This window comes from Gambusia affinis, linkage group LG06 (genome assembly GCF_019740435.1).
Source record: "Gambusia affinis linkage group LG06, SWU_Gaff_1.0, whole genome shotgun sequence".
Classification (NCBI taxonomy): domain Eukaryota; kingdom Metazoa; phylum Chordata; class Actinopteri; order Cyprinodontiformes; family Poeciliidae; genus Gambusia; species Gambusia affinis.
The window spans coordinates 15038473-15061937 of record NC_057873.1 but is presented as its reverse complement, the minus strand read 5'-3'; the positions used below and the strand labels follow the sequence as shown (position 1 = coordinate 15061937).

The window sequence follows — 23465 nt, the reverse complement described above, 5'->3', positions numbered from 1 at the left end:
CACGTCGTTATTCATTACTTCTTTAATGTGGGGTCATGGGTGCCTCTTAATAAGATAGGAGGAGATGCAGACAGCTAAGAATTATATCATAAAATAGTGTTTAATCATCATGTAATTAGATACTATCTAGATAAAACAAAAAAACAAAATTTCAAACCATGTTATATTTATGTGTAGTCATTATCTTTTAAATTAACAGTTCTGAAGTAAAATGCCTTCTCTAATATATACAAGGAATGGCTTCTTTTAATAGTGTAGTGTTTTCATTTGTTTTAGCTTGCAATTTAAACATTCCAATCTGAAAATATAGTGTAGCCATAAAATAAAAGTTAGAGAATTGCTAAGGAGGAAAAACTATTTACATTGCCTTTATTTTATGGTGATTGAAGTAAAATCACTCATTTAAGACTAAACTTTGTAATCAAGTTTAGTCTTCATTAGGATCATGTTTATTGCTGCATACGTTCCTATTGTATATTAATTTAACCAGCTGAATAAACAAGCAAGCAACACTCCACCGGTCAATTTGTTACTATAAAGAAAAATGTGGTTGTTAATGCTCAGATGTCTGACAATCCATCCTGGAGACGTCAAACTCATAAACCAATAAAACTGAGTTTTTACCATTCCATTGTATTTTACTGTAGTTACATTTTATTTTGGTAGTAAATTTATTTTGCTCTGATCTTGCAATACATCTCTGTTTATTATGGATGAGAGCCAATTGTACTTTATTGCGGCTTGTCATATTGCATTTAGTTTTTCTGTTTAATTTGTCTTTATTGGTTTTTTCTGTCTGCAAAACAATTAACATCTTTAAGACGACATTATCAGTTTATGTAATAAAATACATCTCATATATCTGGATGTTTTTTTTTTTTGAAGGAATTAGTAAAATCAATATCAAAATATTGACAAATGTATTTTCTCTTTTCTTCCCTCTCGGAAGACAGGCAATGGATTTGTTTCCTTCCATAGTAAACACAAAAACCTTCCGTCTTTTTACTCATTGCTTCTGAAGAGGAACCTCGTGCAGTAACGTTTTCAGACACGTCAGCTAAAGTTACCCGGACACATTTCCGTGCTGCACACAACGCTCTTCTCGGCTGTCCTGTGTTTTTGTCCACCGGTGTGTTTTTAAGTTAAACGGTAGTCTAATTATTTATATTTGTTCATTTCATCTGCTAGGACGTTACCGTGTTTCAGCCGAACAGTCTTATGAAACAAGCCGCTGATTGGCTCACTCATTCCTCTAATTTTGTGTGTTTATTTCTGCTTTGGCATGCTGTCATAACCAGGTATGCATGAACCCATCCGCTTTTTTTTCTTTTCTTTTGTGGATGATTTTTAGCTGTTTCTGAGTGTATTCTGATTGTTTGTGAGCGTACAAGATTGTTTACTTTTAAACGACACCAGAGTGAAAACAGCAAACCTCACATGTTAATTTTTCACTGACTTGGCTTATAATTATACTTCCTGTTAGAGGTCAATGGATGTGTTCTTGATACTTTTAAAATGTTGCACTTTTTGATGAGTCTTCTCACACCTTAAATCAAACCTGCTTCTGAATATGTTTCTTCTTTTCCGCCGTTTTTTTCCACGGATTTCAATAATTTATTTACATTTACCTTTCCAACCACAGCACATTTGGAGAACACATAGCTGATTTACCCAGATGCCTCAAAAAACAGACTAGAAACTCCTTGTAAATGTTTTACAGGTATTTTTATTTTCTTCTTCCAGATTTATTGTGGGCACAGCAGGTTTGATGCCCTTTTCTCCATCATGGAGCCCTCAGATTTGACGACACGCAGGATCGGGCGACAGAGGAGAGTACCAGGTGCCTCCATCCTTTCTGAGCACATCGACTCTATGGACAGAAGCGAGACGAGTTCTCCTGAGCCGGAGATGGAAGAGGAGGCGGATAGTCTCATCAGGAGCTCAGACACAGAGCACAGGAGGCGTCACCGGATTCGGCCGGGTATCCGTGGTGAACTGGGGAATATATTACTTCTCCTGTTCCTCTACGTGCTGCAGGGGATTCCCTTGGGACTGGCTGGCAGCATCCCCCTAATCTTACAGAGCAAGAGTGTCAGCTACAAAGACCAAGCCTTCTTCAGCTTCGTCTTTTGGCCGTTCAGTTTGAAGCTTTTCTGGGCACCGTTGGTGGATGCCCTGTACTTCAGCAGCTTTGGGAGAAGGTAGGGCAGAAACCCAAGTACGGATGATACTTTTATATATGCTTTTTGTTTTTGTCTCTGAGCTGTTGCCATGTGTTTCTGCAGAAAGTCGTGGCTGGTGCCCACTCAGTACCTGCTGGGGCTGTTCATGCTCTATCTTTCAGCAACAGTCACCTCACTGCTGCAGAGCGAGGAGGGACCCCAGGTGGTCACGCTCACTGCAGTCTTCTTTATGCTTGCCTTCCTGGCAGCCACACAGGTAACCATTAATAAGCACACATATGCAGTGCCTTGCAGAAGTATTCATGTTCCGTGAACTGTTTCGCCTTAAAGGTAGAGCGCCATAAAAGTATGAAGTGGAAAGAAAAGGATACAATGTGCAACCTTTGTTTCAAAAATAAAAATCCTTACAAACCTACAAACTTAAAACATCTTCTTCCATCTTCTTTCTCTCTCTCTGTGTACTAGGATGTAGCTGTGGATGGCTGGGCTCTCACCATGTTATCTAGAGAAAATGTGGGCTATGCTTCTACCTGCAACTCCGTAGGCCAGACGGCGGGGTACTTCCTGGGGAATGTTCTCTTTCTGGCTCTGGAGTCTGCTGAATTCTGCAACAAGTACCTCAGAATAGTGCCCAAAGACACCGGCCTCGTCACCCTGCCAGGTACATGGACACACCAGTGTTGAATTCCGAAGTGTGGTGAAAAGAAAAAGAAGTACAATAAAGGATTTTAAAATGTTTTACTTGAACTTTTCCTGTAGCAGTCAAATTAAAATCAAACAAATCTGCTAGGGATGGGTTTTTAAAAAAAGCCACAGTAATCTGGTTGCATAGGGGGAGTCACACTATGTATAAAGATGTGCGCACCTTTGATTCAATTTCAACATTTAGTGTTTGTTGGTACAAACCTCTCATCAGTTACAGCAAATCGGACTGAATTGAAATAAACCTCAGCTGTCCAGCTCTTCTTTTGCATCTTTTAACTCAATGATCTGAGCATTCAAATGTATCAGACTATCTAACCATTCTACAGAAATATGTACCTAACATAGCACAGGCAAGGCCGGTACCAGTACGCGGAAAGAATGCACTGCAGCGGTGAAATTATTAAACTTGCACATCATTTTAGAGACAAACAGCAACACGGAAGAGGCTGTTAGAAGAAGGAATTCAGCAAGAAAGGAGGTTTGGAGACTGACAGTAAACATCCTGGCCTCACTACAATATTCCCAAACCTTGTTGGAGGTTGCATCATGGTCTGAAGAAACCAAACTTCTGTTCTTATGCCAAGCATATGTCTAAAACTGCAAAGGTTTGAAGAACCTTTGCGAGGGAGAGTCAGCAAATGTTGTATAAGATCTGGTGATCTGTTGAAAGTGATTGCTTTTCTTGTTTCTGCTAGGTTTAGGGAGATGATTTAAGTCAATCTCTTGTTCTTCTGTTGCAGATTTTTTATTTTTCTGGGGGGTGATATTCCTAGTTTCCACTACCCTGGTGGCCATCTTTAAAAGGGAGAACGATCACAGCGGAGGCAGGAGGAACGTCCCGGTCGAGACTCAGGGTGTCACGGAAACCTACAAGCTCCTGTTCTCCATCATCAAGATGCCCACAGTCTTCACCTTTTGTTCCCTGCTCCTCACAGCTAAAGTACATAACTGCGAACAGCAAGATGATTGGTGTTGTCTGTATCTGAAGAAAACCCATGGTGAAAATATCCTAATGTTTGTTTTTTTTCTTTTGTGTTAGATCGGTTTCTCTGCAGCAGATGCTGTTACAGGTCTGAAGCTGGTGGAGGCTGGAGTCCCCAAAGAGCAGCTGGCTCTCCTGGCGGTTCCCATGGTGCCTCTGCAGATCCTTCTGCCAGTGATCATCAGCAGATACACGGCGGGGCCCCGACCCCTTGATGTCTTTTACAAAGCCTTTCCGTTCCGGTAAGCGCTCACGTAAACACTGAAATGAACTCGCTTTGTGTTTGTATGCAGTAAGCAAAGAGCCAGCGGCGTCCTATTCTGTTATGCAGGTTGCTTATTGGGCTTGAGTACGCTCTGCTGGTATGGTGGACCCCCCATTTGAAACAAGAAGGAGGATTCCCACTTTACTACTACGCCATAATCCTGCTCAGCTATGCACTGCATCAGGTTTGTTGTTTTCCTCCTTTTCTCTGCTGGTTGCCCTGCTTAACTACAACCATCAAATCCAGTCTGACTTCCTGGAACCTGTTCAAATAAACCGGATGATGAGCGTTCTCAAACCTCTGACAGTAAAACACCTGGTTTGACCCTGGATACGTTTAATGAAGTCGGCCCCATTTTGGTGTCTGTAGGTGGCGCTGTATAGCATGTATGTGGCCTGCATGGCCTTCCATGCCAAAGTGAGTGACCCCCTCATAGGAGGGACCTACATGACGCTGCTGAACACGGTCACTAACCTGGGAGGAAACTGGCCCTCCACCGTGGCTCTGTGGATGGTCGACCCCCTGACCTCTAAGAAGTGCCACGGGGCCGAGGGACAGAGCTGCAGCTCGTCACTGGAGGCAGGGGTGAGTGGAAAACCACAGAGTGTGTTTTCATTTATAAAGCAAACCCCTTATTTTTAATTTGATTTTTTTTCTCCTCCAGTTGTGCGTCAAGGAAGGAGGCGTTTGTGTGACGACCGTGGACGGCTACTACGTGGAGTCTGTGGTGTGTGTGGTCATCGGTTTACTGTGGTGGGTGTGGCTGGGGAAGAGGATGAGGCGGCTGCAGGAGCAGAGCTCCTCTGCGTGGAGATGCAGGATGAACCAGTGATATGAATCCTACAGACATTTTAATAGTGGGCTGCACCTTCATTTTCTGCTCCAAAACCAGCCGGACTCACAGTCATTCCCACACAGACACGTTTTGCTCTGGTTTGGCTTTTTTGCTGCCAGATTGAGGAGACACTTACCATTAAACATGCCACTTTCATGTACACACATATGAAATTAAGTAAGCCACCATCGCTGTCTTCTTTTTTTTTTTTTTTTAACTATTGCCGCCGTCTTGTAAAGTGTCCTAGTAGATTTTTACCATGTTGTGCTGCTTAAGCAAAACCAAACAAAGGCTGGGTCAAAGAAGATCTTGACTAAAATGTTTTTTTTCATCTGACAAAAGATTTTTTTAAGACTCTTTCTGGGTTTTAGCACTTCATCTTGAAACCTATATATCTTTCTTATATGAAAGGAATATTCACAGAACAGATGCACTAATCTCAACTCAAAGCACAGGGGACGATTTCTCCTCACATCCCTGGCCTGAACCACGAAGCAGGAAAAGAGTTAGAGACAGTTAGAGAAAAAGGACAGGGTTACATATAAATGTTTTAAAAAGAAAACGGATAAAAAAGATTATCTGCAGTTTGCAGAAATGTCTTCTCTTCGTTGTCCCTGTTTCAGTTTTACTAAGGAGCACATTTTGGGAGACATCTTACTGTACTATTTTATTCCTGGAAAAACAGTTGATGTTTATTTTAATTTACGTCCATACAAAGGAATAAAATAGTTTTCGTCTCCTCCAGTGCAAAAAGGTGCTGCATTAAATATTTGTTTGTACTTTCCTGTCGGTCATATGAGTTATAGAGTTGGACCAATCAGGCCGCTGGCAATTTCTGGTTTTCTTTGACCTCTGACCTGCTGGTTTCTGTTCTTCCTCCGAATGCAGTACATAAGAGAAAAACAGGGGCGGGAAGTTCTTTGAAAGGTGTTGTAGTTTTGAATTCAAAAGAAAATGAAGGTCTTGTACGATTATCCCCAGTTATGCCCACAATGGATCTGATTTTGTTTTATAATCTTAGAAAAGGTGCATTAAAGTATCTGCTGTTGGTTCGTATCTTTATGTCCTGAAAGTAGAAAAGGAATGTTTTGATTATTTATTTGAACCTGCTGATTGAGATTACACTTTGAAACCCTAGGTGGCAGAAAATTAACTTTAACTTAGAAGGCATGATTGCTGGTAAATATGCCGAGAGTAGTTGCAATGAATTCACTTCTCTTCCTCTCCTCTGGTTCCTGCATGGAAACTCCTGGCCACTGTGGTCTGTCAGACGTGGATATCTGCTGCAGTAGTCCAACAGCACGAATACCAGATTATGATGAAAATGCTAACAATATGAATTTGAACACATTAGCATCAGTTGCTGCATTCCAAACATGCACCATCACTGTTACCATGGTGATATATTGTGCTGCATAATTTAGAAAGTGAAATTTTCACAACTGAACAAGACTGAAACTGGTCACCAGATAAAACGCGCACATTTAAATAATCAGCTCTACAGCTGCTTTTATCGCTTAGCCGGATCAATAATTTACACAGAAACAATCGGCATATTTTGACCGTGTTGCTTTCAGCTGATTGAAAATATTACTTTGATTTCATGTCACTGTAAAAATAGATTCATAACGGTGGATGGTGTTGTGATCCCAACTCAGGACGTTAAATCAGATTAGTGGCCGTCCTGCGAGGTGTGAGACTGAAGTCAGGCTTCATAGTATGTTGCTCAACTCCCAAGTTCAACCAGTGGTTAAACCCGCCTGATTTAAAATACTCAGATTTCTGACCTTTTTCATGATTTCCATTGTGGTTGTTTTTGTTTGTTTAATCTGTGCCTTGCTTAGTGTCTTCAAGTCCGTTCATTGTCAAAACTTTTATCTGAATTTGAAAAATTAAGTGAAGTTATGCTGCCATCCTGTGGTAGAGAAGGTGGACTGGTAATTACCCACACTACACTGTTGCCCTCAAATAATTGTGAAGGTAATTGAGTTCATTAAGTTTCTCAACACACTAGAGCTTTAATCCGCCGGTTGTTTCTGTGCGCTCCTTAATGAAGATTCGATTTCTATTGTTAAATGAATGGAGATGCCTAAACGTCATTTTTGCCTTTTTACAACTTTACAATTACAAACGATGGTCAGTATATTGGTTTAAGAAATCTTTTCTTTGCTCTCCATTTATGCAGCTTTCTCCAGTTTGTCGGTTGCATTGTAACTGCATATACTGTACATGTTCATATTATTGCAGGGAACATTTAATATCTATTTAGTCTGTTTAGATAGTGGATAATGTCATGGTGTTTATACATCTTATAAACACCAGCCATGAGGGAAGATTAGTGAATGTCTGAATGGTGGTTACCAAAATTCCCAGGTGAAAACATTGAGTTTGTGAAATACATCAAATATATTGATTTGAGGATCTGGTATTTACTGTTTATGATAAATGCACTGAAAGCATCATTTACATCAAACGAATAGCCTTTAGTCTTTTTAAATGTGTAGCTGTCCTTTTATATTAGACATTAAACTCAGCTCACAGCAATATTATGAGAATGTTTTATGTTTTCTTGATGCAACTCATCCATTTAAATAGTTTTGCCATTGACACTGTTTACTGATTTAATTTGATAATTTGATAGGTGGTGAAAAAGTTCATTAACGTTTTCAGGTGGTGGGCAACTACTTAGAGTTTTATTATATTATTATTTTATTCTATTCATAATATATATATTTTTTAGTTATTGCACAGGTTTAGTTTACAGTGATTCAAATTCCATAACAGGGTACCAAAACATTTGGTGTTTTAAACTCACAATTTTTTCCAGACTCAGGTCCGTCTACATTTATTTACATCTGATCTTTTGTTCTCCAATAACAAAAGTTGTGGTCAAATAAATTTAGATTTAAAACGGTTTCAAAGGTTTAGTGACAGATGTTTTTATTGTCAGACTGTCAGTGAATTGAGTTTTTTTTTTGTTCCTTTTCCTTACAAACAAACTGATTTTAATATCTGAATAATGAAGCCAAAGCTTGGAAGCCATGGACTTCTCCAGGAATAATTACATCAGTTTGGACATCTGAACTGAAACATTTACTAAATTGTTTTATTAAATGCTCCTACTTTTTTCTGCATTCCAAAGTCTTTAAAAATAATAAAATAAAACCAAATCATTTCCTGAGAATCAACCACTGTGGTTCTAAAGGCTTAATTTTGACATTGTATTTTATCGGAGGTGGAACCTGGAAAACCTAAATTTAAGAATGTTTTTACTATACTTATCCTGATAAATAGATCTGGGATTTGTGTCTGTTCTGCCCTCTCAAGCTGAACCTAGTTCTGCTTGTTGTTGCTACCTTGAGTCTTTTCCTTCCACTGTCACCATGTGCTTGTATTATAACTGGGAACAGACTGGAATGTACGTAATCTTAATGGTTGAATTAATTTGGTCATACACTTCTGGATGGTGGTTGGACCCGTTTGTCCTGTGATGTGCCTTGAGATGACGTTTGTTAACGAGTGAAACGATGCTGCATAAATAAATTTAGTTCAAAGTAAATCCCGTGTTTTAAAAGACTGTAAAGGAATCCTGCAGAAGGAAAAAGAATTACTAAAAGTGACTGAATATCGAGATCTCAATAAATATTTATAATTAAAAACACATTTCATCAGGTTTGCATCTCTTTTTCTGTGGATGTTGGAGGGAAAACAAACAGACATGATGCGCATGTTTTCTTTACAGTTTATTCATAATTTCTTTTTGCGTCTCAAGAGTTGTAAAATTGTTTTTCCTGAACAAGTTAATGGTGAAGCAGGAGGCAGGAGGCCGTGGCTCCGTCTCCGGGTCTTTGGAGCTCTGAATCTTCACAGAGCTGCGGATGGTGAGACCAGATCAACTGGTACTGGAGATTGGGACCCAGTCCAGGTTCTGACGCCCTGAGAGTCTCTGAGCAGCCTGAAGGAGAGCCGGAGGTGGTATTACGCAATCAGCACAGAGACCAGTTATATGTTGCCGTCAAGGAGAAAGTGGAGCTGAATTAGAGTGATAACTGAAGTGTGGATTCCACATGATGTCATTTCACAACACAAATGCTTAAAGAATTGATAGTTTCTGTTTTTTTATTTAATGGAGGCTCTATGAGTTGATGCACTGCACAGAAAATGGATCCATTTGGTAAGACTTCATAAAACAAAGCAAAACCTGTTGTTTATAGAGCCTCTTTTTGCCTGATCGGAACAACCCACCTTTCTTTTTTTTATATTAATCCTAATTCAGATCATAATCCAGAACCAGGAACCATGTCAGTGATCCATCCAGTAGAGCTTACTGGCATCGACTAAAAGAGATCAAAGCACTTTGGATATCTTAAAGTCCAGCAGACTGACTGCGTCTCAGTTCCAAGCATGGTGTGAGAAACGATCGCCGGAGACAGGAGGTCGACAGACCTGAGGTGGCGAGGCGATGACGCCACCTTTAGCACTGAACCGTAGTCTGCCGGAGTGCCGGCCCCAAGAGCACACTCCAGATTGTGACAGTACATGTAGTGTGCAGATGTGTAAGACGTTTGGATTCTCATCGTCTCTAGCATCCATTCCTGTTTCTTTGCCTTTAAAAAAATATCACCAAACCAGAGGGAGAAGAAATAAAGTCAGGGGTCATAGGTTCATACGTAGATGCTCAGGCCGTTTGGCCACGACAGGGTAGGCTTGCTGCTTCATCTGGGCGTGGTTGAGCCCCGCAGGCTGTCGGATGGGGAGGGGGGCCGAAGCCTCGGAGCTACTAGTGATGTCCATCTGCTCTGCGGTGGACAGATCCATGGGCTGCTCCAGAGGAGACGGGAGGACGCTCTGTCCCACGCCAGGGATGAGGGTACTGCGAGACCAGCCTGGGCTGAGAGGGAAGCAGAGGCTACAGGTTAGAGGCTGCAGGTTAATGAGTCATGCAAATGATCAGTTCACATCAGAACTGCTGCAAACCTGAGAAGAGTCCTTGGGCTGTCCATGATGCGCCGAGGGGAGCGGATCTTTGGCTCGAAGGAAAACTTCTCCTTGATGTTTTCCAGAACTGATGGCGCGACGTACGTGAAACCCTGGGAAAACCACGACGGAAGGAAACAAGGAACGTACCTTTTAATTATGGAGTTTTTTGTTTTTTCTTTTACTTTTCTGGGCTCTTATTGTGACATTTCTAGGCTTAATCTTAAACCAATTATAAGACTCTTTCCTTTTTGTCGTCCGTTGTTTGAGCAGTACTGAATCAGATGTTCAAAGCTTGGCATGTTTTTCATTTGGTTACCATTTAGCAAGTAGTGCTGCACTAGATTTTATTCAAGGGTATCGGGGCACAGGGGCCAGACGACATATTCCTGTCACACAATATAAATATATTCTATATTAACAATAAACAAAATATTTAAAATCCTTTTTTCTTCTATCCAGTAAAATGCAAGTGTAAAGCAATTGGAGTTTATGGCTGTAATGTGACAAATTGTGGAAAACATCCACTGGAATGAATAAAGTGGATTCACTGCATCTCTAATAGTTCAGATTAAACTTGCTACTAAACCAGGCAGAAGTGAAGTAAAGTGTCTTCAGGTATTACCAGGAAGGCCTGATTTGCGCTCTCACTGAGGGTGGAGTCGTCAGGGCTGTCCACCGGAGTCTGGCTGGTGAACTTCGAGTCGAACTGACTCACGTCATCCGCTGATTGCTGGCCAGGTCAGAGAGGAGACACAAGTTTGGGATTACAGCAACATGAGAGGTTTCATGTTGCTGTAATCCCAAGCAAGCAAGCAGGAGATGATCCGACACAGTAGAAGGCTTGGCTGTTTTCCTGAACCTCAGCCTCTAACGTAGCGTTATTTAGGCACATTAGCAAAACGTCCCACCAAATACTAAAAGGTAATGAATGTCTGCTTATGGTTTTACTTACAAGGACAGGTTTGAAGGGAGGCTCCACTTTCCGGGCCAGTAGATCTTCCCAGTTGATGTGTCGAAAGAAACTCTGAGCCTATTGTACACAAAAAGTTTTTTAAATTGATCATTTAAACAAGTTGGTCACAAATTTCATAAAGGCCGGCTGAAGTTTGGGAATATTCTTTTGCGTCTATTGCTCTCACCTGCACCTCTGTGGCGTCTCCTGCGCCGGCTCCGAGCCGTAACGAAGCGGTTCTCTTCAGCAGCTGTTCAAGCAGCGGCCAAATGTTAAGAAAAAAACCAGCAGAGCAAATAATCGGCTTCAAGCAAACGCAGGAGACCGTACCCCTTTCAGGAGCTCCCTCGCTTCCCGTGTGAGGTAGGGTGGGAGGCTCAGCTTGCACTTCAGGATTTTATCAATGGTCTTTTTCCGGTTCTCACCTGTGAAGGGGGGCTACAATTAGAGAGGAAAGACCAGGGTTATTAAGACAATACCTATGGTGATTCACAACAATAATAATGAAACTGAGCGCGTTTCACTGACCGCTCCTGTGAGCATGTCGTACATCAGAGCGCCCAGACTCCACCAGTCCACCGCTCTGTTGTGGCCGCTCCTCATCAAGATCTCTGGAGCCCTGAAGCACAGAGAGCCCACAGCGTCCGAGGCCGTTAGTGATGGAGAGTGCAACTGGGTCAGAGGTCCCAGAAAAAAAACAAAAAAAACACCTACATGTATTCGATGGTTCCACAGAACGTGTGAGTAACCGTCCCGTCGTGAATGGATTCTTTACAAAGACCAAAGTCGGTCAGTTTTACGTGACCTGGAGGAAAAATCAAGAAATATTTAGATATCAACATTTACGTGAATTAATTACACCTGCTGGAAGCTCAGCATTAAACAAAACTTTGATTTGAAAAGTATTCACACCTCTTGAACTTTGCCACGTTGTGTCAAGTTTTATTGTTTTTAATCAGTTTATGTTACTACAATTTAAATATTAGTCAAAGAGAGATGTGGTTTTCATCATTTTTTTATAAATAAAATCTGAAGAATGCATTTCTATTCAACGCAAGAGAATTAATACTTTGTAAAACAATTAAAGCTGCAGAGATTTGGGGGTTTAAAGCGTCTAAGAGAATTGTAGCTTTTTAAGATAGTTCAAAAGATGGGCTAAATTTGATGGAGAGCATTTCTAGCAAATATTTATGACTTGACTAAGAAGTTTTATAAAATGTAGGGCTGGACTGGTCAGCAGTTCTTAATCCAGGTCCTGCAGGTCTTGGCTGTAGCTCTGCTCCAGCACACCTGATTCAAATGACCCCATCCATTGTTGCAGAGGCCTGATGATTACCCCTTAATTTAAATCAGGTGTGTGGCAAATGGGGAAAACAGTTTTTTAAATTTAAAACTAAAGCAGAATGTTTGATCACTGAAACACAAATACGTTGTCTCGTCTCATGTCCAGTCGGTGCTGGTCTGGCACTTAAAATCCTGATAAAATAAATTGAAGTCTGTGGTTGTCATGTACAAAAAAAAAAAAAATATCAAGAAGCATGAACACTTCAAAAGGCTCAACATATTACGCATCGTTCAGGACGGACTAACCTTGGCTGTTGAGCATGATGTTCTCAGGCTTCAGGTCTCGGTAGATGATGCCTTTTTGGTGCAGATGACCCAGAGCCATGGAGATCTCTGCGAGGTAAAAACTACACGCGACAAAAGACGAAATGAAATGATGCTGCAAAGCTAATAATATCACACCAAACTTTAATGTTTGAATTGAATGAATTCATTAAATTAAGAAGAGGTAGGACTGTTCCATGTTTTCCGGTCTATAAAAGTTCTGAATTTATAATCTATTGTTTCAAACTAAATATCAGATGCTATTGGCACCCATAGTGTTAAAACTTGGCAAAGGGACAACACTTGTGCCTTATTTGGTTGATGCGGGTCGGTTCGCACCCCTGAATACGCCAGACCGTAATCGGTGTATGGAACCAATCTGAGCCGCAGCGCTCGGTGGAAACGAGGCATCAGCCTTCTCATTTCACCAGATTGGTGCATACAGAGAGAACGATCTTTGAGCAGTTAATCTCTGCAGCTCATCCAGAGTCCCCCCTAAGGCTCGCTTCTCTCCAGCTCACCTCACGTTCTCCATCAGCTTCAGGTCAGAAAATGTGACATCGTCTTAGAGGAAAGTTCATTTTGTTCCTGCTGAACCATATCCAATTTGGCCATCATAATCATTTTGAAAGACTAAAATGTCTTGGAGTTTCAAGGAGTTTGTGATTCCATGTTGTTAAAACAACCATTTAATTATTACAGAACACTGAATAAATCTACTCAAATTTATAAATTTTCCAGTAAGAGGTTATTACTGCAAGTTGGATTAACACTTCTACACGACAACTTGCTTGGACAAGTAAGAATCTTAAAAGGCAACTTTCTGTCAGACGATGCAAAGCAGAAGAACGGGAAAAAATAAAATCAAATCAATAATGATGTCAACAGTTGATGACTGACATCTGATGCCAAACCATCCTCACCAGGCTGTGTCTTCCATGAAGATGCCCTCTCTCTCCAGCTGCATGAAGAGCTCTCCGCCTGCAGAGCACAACAACATCTTTATGCATCTAAAATAAGCAACATACAAGTTCTCAGGACGATCCAAAGAGTAAAATGTTTCGAAAGCATCAACACAAACCAAACCCAGCCCATGAGCTGCAAATGCATCTTCCTCTATGAAACGCATTATTAATTCATGCTGCATTAATCTGCCATTTAAAGAGACAGAGTAAGATTGTTGCCCAAGAACAATATGTACTCCGCGCACTTCTGTTGCCTTATGTTTTCTCTGTTTACACTGAAGCTGAAAATAAAATGGCTGCAAGCAACTGATGTCACAGAAACATTGTTAATACATGTATACAAACTTAGGCTCATTTACAAGAATAAAATGTTGCAGATGATATGTTTAAAATAAAAAAATAGAAGGTCTGGCGTGCTGCGTTTAGTGTTTTTTTAGTGTTACAGACCACTGAGGTACTCCAGGATGAGATAGAGCTTCCCTCCCGTCTGGAAGGCGTAGATGAGATCAACGATGAAGGGATGCTTCACTTCCTCCAGAATGTTCCTCTCTGCCTTGGTATGAGCCGTGTCCTTAGCGTTACGTACAATCATAGCCTGGAGGCCGGAAGCACAGGGAAATAAAATCAGAAAAAAAACAACAAAATAACAATAAAAATCTAAATTATATAAAATAATGTAAGATGATACATTTCTTACAAACTTTAGTTTGTAATCATTTCTATTACAACCTAAAGTACACCTAAAACTTCCTCTTCTGTGTTAGTGCCTTCCGTCCACATGCTAAGTTTTATTTTGCATGTGCAGATTATTTATTTATTTTTTTAAAAACATTTTGCAAAGTGATTATTATTAAAAACTCCCTCTGTTAATGCAGAAATTGCTACAAGCAATAACGTCTTGTTTTCACAAGCTTGTAATTGCTCTCTATGGAGGTCTACCATCTGTTGATGTCGTTGTTCTGGCTGTTTTAATTACATTTTAAATGTGAGTTAAAGAATTATCAAATAATCTATGACACGACTGCACAGCTATCAGAGCATTTTTGATGAGACAGAGGTTGACTTTTCCAAAAAAAAAAAAAAGTTGTGAAGCTGTGGCCTGAGACAGGAATCATCCTTTAAATGCATCCTGGTTCTGACACCCCTGAGCCTCTTTTTGGAGACGTGCAAGTCCAGAGTGTCCTGAATTGTCATCTGTCGACAGCCTCTGCTCTCTGCTGCTTTCCTCACTTCTGTTTGCTAAACACTTCTGTCTGACAGCTACCGAGCTGCCTGTCAACAGCTCTGTCGTCTCAGCAGCGAGCGTTCAGAGCTGTGGTGGCAGCAACATTAGGGTTGATGCTCTTATTCAGAATTTTCAGCCAAATTCCCACAATACACACACACCCAGAGGGCAATGGATTAAAGTTCTTATTTTAACTACACAGCGACATTATAAGCAACACAAAACTGCCGGTAAACTACGAAAAATATTTTGAAGCTCAGTTGAGAAGCTTCACTTCCGCTATAAATTCAGTGTTTGTCGCTGGGGATTTTTGGACAAGTCTGGACGAACTTAAAATTTCATACGCGCCACATTTGTGAGCCTCTATCAGATCTTTACCGAAAATGCCGTTTATGCTCTCCACTGTTAAGTTTTGCCACCAAAACTCTCCGAGCGTGACGCAGCAGCTCTTTAATGTGTCACCGAGGTCGTGCAAGGCAATCCCTCCAACATGAAGCTGGACCTAACGGGCTCGAGCGGAGCGGTTAAAGAGCCGAGGCTGCAGCAGAGCAGCTGGCAGTCTACCAACTAGCAGTGAAATCTTACCCCACCACTGACTTCAGCAGCAGCCCATATGTGCAGACAGAAGCAATATAATGTTAATTTATAAAGCAAACAGCATGGTTACATAACCAAAACTGCATCTGCGCTTCTGCTAAAATACGACTCAGAGACAGACTGCAAAAGAAAACAAATGAAATACCTTTTTTAAAACTTTCATGGCAAATATTTTGCCGGCTGCAGCTCCGACAACTTTCCGAACTTGGAAAACCTGCAGAGCAAGGAAAAAAAAGAATAAAAAATTAAGTGTTCGGGATAGTCACACAGGCAGTTTGGGGGAAAAACATGGGTCAGCATAACATTATAAAGGCAAAATAATTCACCACATAAGCCGCTCAGACGAACGGCATGTTCACTGGACTCCATACCTTTCCATAGCCGCCTTTTCCGAGCACCCGCAGCAGCTCAAAGCACTCTGGTCTGATGTTCTCCGTCCCCTGATTGACGTTGTCCTCGGAGATCTCGATCTTCTCACAGTCGTCCATATTGCTGCAGAGAGAGAAACGGAAAGAATTAGGCTTCTCTTTTGGACCATTTTAAAAGCGGTGACACAACTGAATACTTACAACTCAAACCCACTGCACTGATCCATGATGTCAATGTTTTGAGTCTGGTAGGAAGAGCAGAACACTGATCAGCAAAGGAGACATTAAATACTAACTTTATCAAAAATGTATATCATTTTCTGGGCTATAAAATCATTAGGGCATTTTAAAACTTTTGTTGAAGTTTGGCTCTATGCAATTTCACTGTGAAGTAGTTGATGCACCATAACAGATACTTTTAGCAAAAAAAGTTGCCATACCATATTCTTCACATCTATATTTTAAATGTTTAATATTGACTGATTCTGATTATTTTCCTCATAGAGAATCACATAAACATGAGCTGCTGTGAGACGGTACATACTAGGTAAACATTCGTAATGCTAAACTTTAGCCTTATTTTCATCTCAATGAACAATAAACATGACATTTAACAACTTTTTACAATCATGTCACACTTTTTGGGTTAGACGGCTGGACAAGACATGACTGACAATTTAAATAGAGATCAATTTGTGCTCTATAACTCTGCAATGGCTGTTTTCCCATCCCTATATAAACACAAGCTACCGGGCAGCCAGTCCTCAGCCCACACAGCCCCACTCTGTCACATTTTGCCAACATAAACTGTTGCACACGGAGCCACATTTATCACTTCTGCACCTTTGGCCAAGTAAGGATGTTTTGCACAAGCCCTGCGTGACAGCGACGCTGACAGCTTCAACAACGCATAAAACTCACTCCTGAACCGGGTTGTAGTGCCATAAAAAAACGAAAGCAGCTTGTTTTGTTGTGTTTGCGGTCATGCTAATAGTAACAAGTAGTTTGTGAGGCCCTGACAACCCCGGCTGCTGCAGCCTGCAGGCCTGCGGTGGCTGCTGGCAGACGACCAGGCTAACGCAGCTAGCTACCGTACGGCGGGGAGTTTCTCCTCTGACAGCCTCTGGTAAAGTACCTCGTCGTTCTCGTCGTCGGAGACATTTTCCTCCGGCTGGTCCAGATCAATGTCAAACACTCCGGCCATGGCAGCGAGTCGCTCGGGTTGCTGTGTCACAGACCGCAGGTACAACAGGCGTCCCCCACCTCATGGACGAACACGCACGGCCGCCATAACCGGCTACTACACCGAGCAGGCGCATTGCGACGCTCCACAAGGGGGCGGGAACGTGTTGTCTCGTATACAAAGGCACCACTCCACTAAATACTAACTAGTAAACTAAACACTTGAATGTTGCGTAAAAGTGAAATATTTATTGCCATTAATATCAGAAAGCAGAACTCTTATATTATAGAATCATCACACAGAGTTTCCCCCAGAAAGCTTGGGGCGCCATGTTTTTTTTTTGCTTAAAACTGTTTTAAGTTGTCAAGAAATTTGAAAATATCACTGATAGTCATGCGTTATTGGAAGACTGGAAGATTAATACATAGACACCGACTACATAGTCTTAAAAAAGGGAATGACAAAAACCCTAAAATAAATAAACAATGCTAAGCCTGGTGGGGGCACAAGTAAAGCCTGGTGGCCCACCAGGCTTATAATACACCAGAGGAAACCCTGATCACACATAGAGTGGAATATTCTAAGCTTTTGTTACTTGTAATTGTGGTGATAGTGGCTTTACAAATAATGAAAACTTAAAATCCAGTGTCCCAGAAAATTTTAATATTGTGAAAGTTCTAATTTTCTTTGATGGAAACTCATGGTGTCACACCTTTATCCACTAATTAAGTCAAAACAACTGAGGTTGAATGCTTCCTGAGCCTTTAGATGGTCTTTCACTCTGTTTTAGGAGATAGTAGACAATCAGTCTGACTGGATAGATAACCAGGAGAGAGTCATTGATGCCCTTCACAAGAAGGGTAAGCCACAAAAAGACATTGCTGAAGAATCTGGTTGTTCACAGAGTTCTGTATCCAAACATATCTAAAAAATTGAGTGGAAGGAAGAAGTGTGGTAGGAAAAGGTGCACTAGCAACAGGGAGAACCACAGCCTTGAGAGGAGTATTCAGCTGTCTGTCCTTTCCAGGCACTCTGATGAATACTAGACATAGGCTACCAATGTTGCATTTGCCATATCAAGTCACTCCTGAAGCAGAGACAATGTCAGAGATGTCTTGCCTGGGATAAGGAGAAAAGGGACTGGACTGCTGCATAATAGTCCAATAGAAGGTATCAATTAAAGCAACATGGCATTCCATTACACCCTCACAGTGCTACAGGCTGATTGTCTCTATGTCATGGCGACATGACATGGAGACAATCATCCCAAACAAGTATTGAGGTCTCATGCCTCCTCTGATTAGATGCTGCTGTAGGGAACGCCCATGTCGCCCAAACCATCACTGTGTCAAGGCACAGCATGCTTAGATTGGGATCGGAAATCCATCATTCTACCTTGCATTCATGCAAATGTAAGTGTTAAAAACATCATCAAACATCAAACATTTCAAAATTGTTGTTATAAATAGACAGGATAAAGGCTCTCTGGACAATGCTAATTCTGACTACAAATGTTCTAACTACGGATAGTGGTCTTGATTAAACGATAAATTTGCCTTCCATATTTGGCCAAAGAATACTATTTTTTTCTTCCACTGAATCTTTTTTGTTTCTTTGTAAGGCTATAAACAGATTAATAATAGTAAGGGAGTGGTTAAATGAGGAGCAAACACTTAATAATACAATATTTAGGGGGATGGGCGGGTTTCAATCAAGCAAGCTGTAAATTAATTATGTTGTGCGTTTTTGTGCTAAGAATTACACTTTTTTAAACTTTTTAACTCTAAAACATCCTGTACTACAAATGGCATTGAGTTTGTATTTTACTTTGAAAACCTTTGACAGCTTGAGCCGGAAATGACGTTTTAACTACGAGCGCCGCTTCCAAAACACAGCCTGAAGTCTGCAAATGGAGCCGAAAATGGCATGATTAAGTGATTTAGACATCCCACAGCTCTGATCATGTCTGTGGTGACAGTCCAGCTGGGTCAGTGCGGTAACCAGGTGGGACAGGAGCTGTTTGACGTCATTTGTAGCGATGCACGAGACGTCCACAGGAAAACGTACAGAACGGTCAGCTGTGAGCGCTTCTTCCGCCAGACCACACAGGGAGGTAAGCAAGGCTCCGAGATGACTTTAATAGGAATGATTGCTGTAATGTGGGCGCGTTTTTATACAGTTTGTGTGTGTTAGACCTTGAAGCCAGGGCGGTGTTGATTGATATGGAGCCCAAAGTGATCAACCACAGCATGAGCAAGGCTGCGAAGTCTGGCAGGTGGCGGTACAGAGAAACTTCCCACTTCAGCCAGAAACAGGGCTCTGGAAACAACTGGGCCAATGGGTGAGATGTTAACGAACCACATGAACTGGAATACCATACAGTGCATTGCCACATAATCACAACCTTCAACATTTCCCTGTTTGAAACACAAACTTCTATGCAGGGTTTCCCCCAGAAAAACCCGCTAAGCTCGGTGGTTTGGGCGCTCAGGCATTCATCCAGGGGCACGCTGTGTTTTTCAGTTAAAAAATGTTTAACATTGAGAGGAAATTTGAAAATATCACTTGATGATTATGTGTTATTGGATGATTGATGATATCTGAACACCAACTACATAGTCTTAAAAAAATGTGGACATTTTTTAAAAACGTAAAAAAAATAAGCAATACTAAGCCTGGTGGGGGTTTAAGTAAAGCCTGGTGGTCCGCCAGGCTTGGAATACACTGGGGAGAACCTCGTTCTATGTAATGTCTGGGATTTTAATTGTGAAATGTACTGAACATGATGCATGGTTTACATTTATCTACTTATTTACTTATTTATTTAGGTTGGACGGAGAACGTCTGAACCTCAATTTTCACATTTTAACACGGATTTCAACTGCATTTTGTTGTGGAGTTTGACAGGTCGTTGTAACATATGGACATTATTTGATCTAACGTGTTTTCTCGTTGCTCTGGCTTTGTGTTTTATTTAGGCATCTCATTATGAATGCAAAGATTTTAAAACCTTTAACTTTCCTTAGATTTCAAAACAATGCACCACCTAGGTGTTAGTATATCACACGTTTAATGCTTTTAAACACTTTTGCAAAGCATCATATTTGGCCTTTCATCTTCAGACAAGCGGACGTTTACACGCATTACCATCCATTCCAGGTATTGCGTCCATGGCCCTCGTCACAGAGACGCGGTGGAGGAGCTGGTGAGGAGGGAGGTGGAGCACTGCGACATGCTGGCAGGGTTCATCCCCATCATGAGTGTCGCAGGGGGGACAGGCTCAGGAGTCGGCACTTTCGTCACTCAGTGTCTCAGAGACGTCTACCCATCGTCGTTTGTCCTTAACCACCTTACCTGGCCATATGGGACTGGGGAAGTATGTCATTATTATTTTACTTGTTACATTCATGGACAAGAGCAAGGCTTAGTTGTATTAGTAAATAAATTTAATCGGATTCGAGGGGGGTTGCCCTGTCTTAACCAGGGGGATAAACTAGAGTACAAGCTGAAAATAAATAGCAAACTGAAATCGTAACCTTACATCCATATTGATCCACTGTAGAGTCTTTCATGGAGTCGTCTCTCCACACTCCATTCTTCCAGGTGATTGTCCAGAACTACAACTCAGTGCTGACGCTTGCACACCTCTACCAGCTCTCTGACGCCATCCTGGTGCACGAGAACGACATTGTGCACAAGATCTGCAGTCAGCTGCTGAAGATCAAGCAGATCTCTTTCAGTGACATCAACAGGGTCATCGCTCACCAGCTGGGTGGGGTGCTGCAGCCCACGCTCTCTACCGCTTCCTGTGGAGCGTACAGTAGGCATCCTATTGGTAAGAGCAGAACACTCAAGTTTTATACGCAGTCAGAAAGGCTTGGGAATCTGATTTCAGTATTCAGTTTCTTTCCTTCCACCCCTGGGTTCTCCTTTCCTTGAATCCTACCGCCGTTCCTGATGCGTCGTCTTTTTAACAGATAAAAGTATGCTCTTATAAGCGTAATTGCTGTTAATTCTCAATCAGCTCTTGTATTTTATATTTTTGAAATTAATGTCAAATACTAAATACTCTGGAAAGTTGAGTTCAGAAAAGTAAGGAATTTTACCTGGGAGAAGTTTTAAGAGCCACGCATGCTCTTCTCAGTTGTAGTTCCACTAGTTAATGTTTAAATCGTGCGTAAATTGTTCCATAATCCACTTGTAACTCTTTTCGATTTTCAGGTGAGTTGATGAGTGCTCTCGCCTGCCACCCAGAGTACAAGCTGCTGAGTGTGTGCACCATCCCCCAGATGGCCAGCTCCTCCATCCCCTTCAGCACCTTCAGCTGGCCAGCGCTGCTCAAACACCTGCGGCAGATGCTCATCGCCAACAGCAAGATGGAAGGAGGTGAGATTTTAGTCCAAAAATAGAATTATAGCTAGTTCGCTCACCATATGTAGTATAAAAAAAGAAAGTCTATAATTTCTGAGTTTAAGATTTGTTTTGTTGTAGGTATAGACTGGCAGGTCTGTCCACCTCCGGCCTCAGCGGGGAGGTCCAGGAGTCTCTCAGCTGGCAGCTTCAACACCTCCCTGGCCAACCTGCTCATCCTGAGGGGGAAGGACGTCTACAGTGCAGAGACGGGTCAGAGAACATGGCTGAATTTGATACGGATTCATAAAGTGGAAGGAAAAATTATTTATGGTTTTCTTTCACACTGAAGTATTGCTGGAGCATCTGAGTAATGGTACAAGGAAATCTTTAACAGGTGTGAATTCTGTTTTTATCCCCAGGGGGATTTGAAGACTCAGCTATTTATACTTCATGGCTTCCACCAGATGAAGCACTTAGCTTGTGGAAATCCCCCGTTCCCTTCAATAAGTATGAGAAGTCTGCAACACTGGTTAGCAACAGCCAGGCTCTGCTCAGACCTCTGGATGACATGGTGAGAAAAGCCTGGAACATGTTTGCTTCCAGGTAAGTCGGACTAGAACAGCCTCGACTGGAATAAAAACTTCAGTTTCATCATTTCTGTTCATCTCAATCCGGACTAATTAGGTTAAATAATTAATCTGGATCAATGGTATTTTTTCCTTCAGGGCCTACATCCATCAGTATGTTAAATTTGGGATCTCAGAGGAGGATTTTCTGGACAGCTTTACATCTCTTGAGCAGGTGATCTCCAGCTACTCTGAGCTTCAGTAGGTAAGCTGATAGTAGCTGTGAGAGAGGACACCAAGCAACACAATGGACTGATTTTAACTGCATTATTTATTTTGGTAGATTTTTAAAAAAATTGTATAAATAAAATAATTTGCTTTAGGAACACTGTCGGGAGTTTATTTCTTCACACCTTCATGGCTAAAAATTGTGATTTGCTGAAAAGTTTGAGTTTCACAATCTTTACTCCTTCATATATAATAATATAATATAATCAAGAAATACAATTTTTAGTATTTAAAACATTGACCTTTAATTTTCAAGACTTTTGCTGTTTTATAGCACAATCAAATAACTGTTACCTTCAGTTATAAAAAATACTGTATATATCAAAAATAACTTAAAAGAAAACTTTTCAATTTGATGCTTTGAAATTTGGCTTCTCGCTCTTCAGGAAGCTCCTACTCTTCATGATCACAACTCTTCTCCCTCATTGTGCTGTTTACAGCTGTTCTCTTGGAGTGTCGGACTGAGAAGTTGCTCCTATGATGAGCTCAGCAGACGTGCAGCTCTGCCAGGTGTTTGCTAATTGCTTCTGCCTCTAGTCTGAAGGAGATCAATGGGAAATGTGTGGGGGAGGGGAGTTCGGCGAGGCAGAAGCTCCAAGGTGGAGCTTTGAGGAAAAAAGGCGCCGCTTTGTGGTAGCAAGGGTTTGTTAACCCCTGAATGGCTGCCAGGGGAGAGTCAGGGATTTCTCAAACATGCATGAAAGAATAAAAGCAACACTCCAGCTATATTTTTGATGAGGGAGTAAAATGTTATAAACCTCGGTAAATATGATTTTACATAAACGTGCCCAAATCCCCATTTAATAAATTGTAGATACTATAGAAAAATTTACTGTCGGCTTTAATTTTTAAATGATAGAAAAAGGAGGATGTATACGTTTTCTTCTGTATGGGATATTTGTGGAAAATCATGTAAAATAAAGCAGTTGTCAATATTATAAGGAAAAAAAGATCTACATTTAAAATCATCCGTGTGCTCCTTATTGTTTTTAGTCAAATAGGAGCCAAATACAACTTAGGAACTGCAGGTAGCCGACTCTGATCTTGAAGGAAACCATTGTTGAAATAAGATTTTAGGCACAACTTTTCCCTTTGCTTTTATTCTGACAGTTCTAAGATTCTCAGTGACTCTCTGTTCATGACAATCCATTTCTACCAGATGTAGAGATCAGAAGCATTATCACCATTATCTGGCAAAGTAATTAGGTGTTTGTGAACACACTGGTTTTCCAATTTAAGAGTAATTGGCAACTATCTTAACAGTACAATATTTTATTAAGTGAAGGAATTCAGAAGTAGAGAGGATATAATGACCAGAAATGAAGCAGAAGTCGTATTTTAGTTAAAATTTGTGTACCCGATCTGCTCTCCAACATCTGGATCACAGCTGCAGTTCTGACAACCACTTCT

The 23465-nt window shown here is 41.1% G+C and overlaps 3 protein-coding genes across 5 annotated transcripts; 2 read left to right on the top strand and 1 right to left on the bottom strand.

The window, feature by feature from the left end:
• Positions 1-1025: 1025 nt before the first annotated feature.
• Positions 1026-5275, top strand: slc33a1 (solute carrier family 33 member 1). 3 transcript variants are annotated; one of them, XM_044120818.1, is made up of 9 exons: positions 1026-1129; positions 1744-2201; positions 2286-2439; positions 2649-2844; positions 3629-3828; positions 3928-4112; positions 4202-4319; positions 4505-4720; positions 4800-5275. In XM_044120818.1, the coding sequence occupies exons 2-9, from the start codon at positions 1786-1788 to the stop codon at positions 4965-4967; spliced, it is 1653 nt and encodes a 550-aa protein (XP_043976753.1). In that variant the 5' UTR covers positions 1026-1129; positions 1744-1785; the 3' UTR covers positions 4968-5275. The 3 variants fall into 3 exon arrangements, with proteins under 3 accessions (XP_043976753.1, XP_043976752.1, XP_043976751.1); XM_044120817.1 differs by having other exon boundaries at positions 1028-1149; XM_044120816.1 differs by having other exon boundaries at positions 1028-1298.
• On the bottom strand, positions 5187-17016 carry rps6kb1b (ribosomal protein S6 kinase b, polypeptide 1b). Its single transcript, XM_044120819.1, has 15 exons — positions 16801-17016; positions 15867-15910; positions 15669-15789; positions 15443-15511; positions 13923-14070; positions 13434-13491; positions 12493-12593; positions 11617-11707; positions 11431-11521; positions 11233-11340; positions 11090-11152; positions 10903-10980; positions 10573-10680; positions 9948-10060; positions 5187-9861 (listed from the first exon to the last, which is right to left on the bottom strand). Exons 1-15 carry the CDS (start codon positions 16867-16869, stop codon positions 9627-9629), a joined length of 1497 nt encoding a protein of 498 aa, XP_043976754.1. The 5' UTR covers positions 16870-17016; the 3' UTR covers positions 5187-9626.
• Positions 17017-18698: 1682 nt separating this feature from the next.
• On the top strand, positions 18699-22153 carry tubd1 (tubulin, delta 1). The gene is made up of 8 exons (XM_044120815.1): positions 18699-18961; positions 19042-19189; positions 20008-20224; positions 20452-20683; positions 21070-21234; positions 21340-21471; positions 21621-21804; positions 21927-22153. Exons 1-8 carry the CDS (start codon positions 18811-18813, stop codon positions 22030-22032), a joined length of 1335 nt encoding a protein of 444 aa, XP_043976750.1. The 5' UTR covers positions 18699-18810; the 3' UTR covers positions 22033-22153.
• The last annotated feature ends 1312 nt before the right edge of the window (positions 22154-23465 follow it).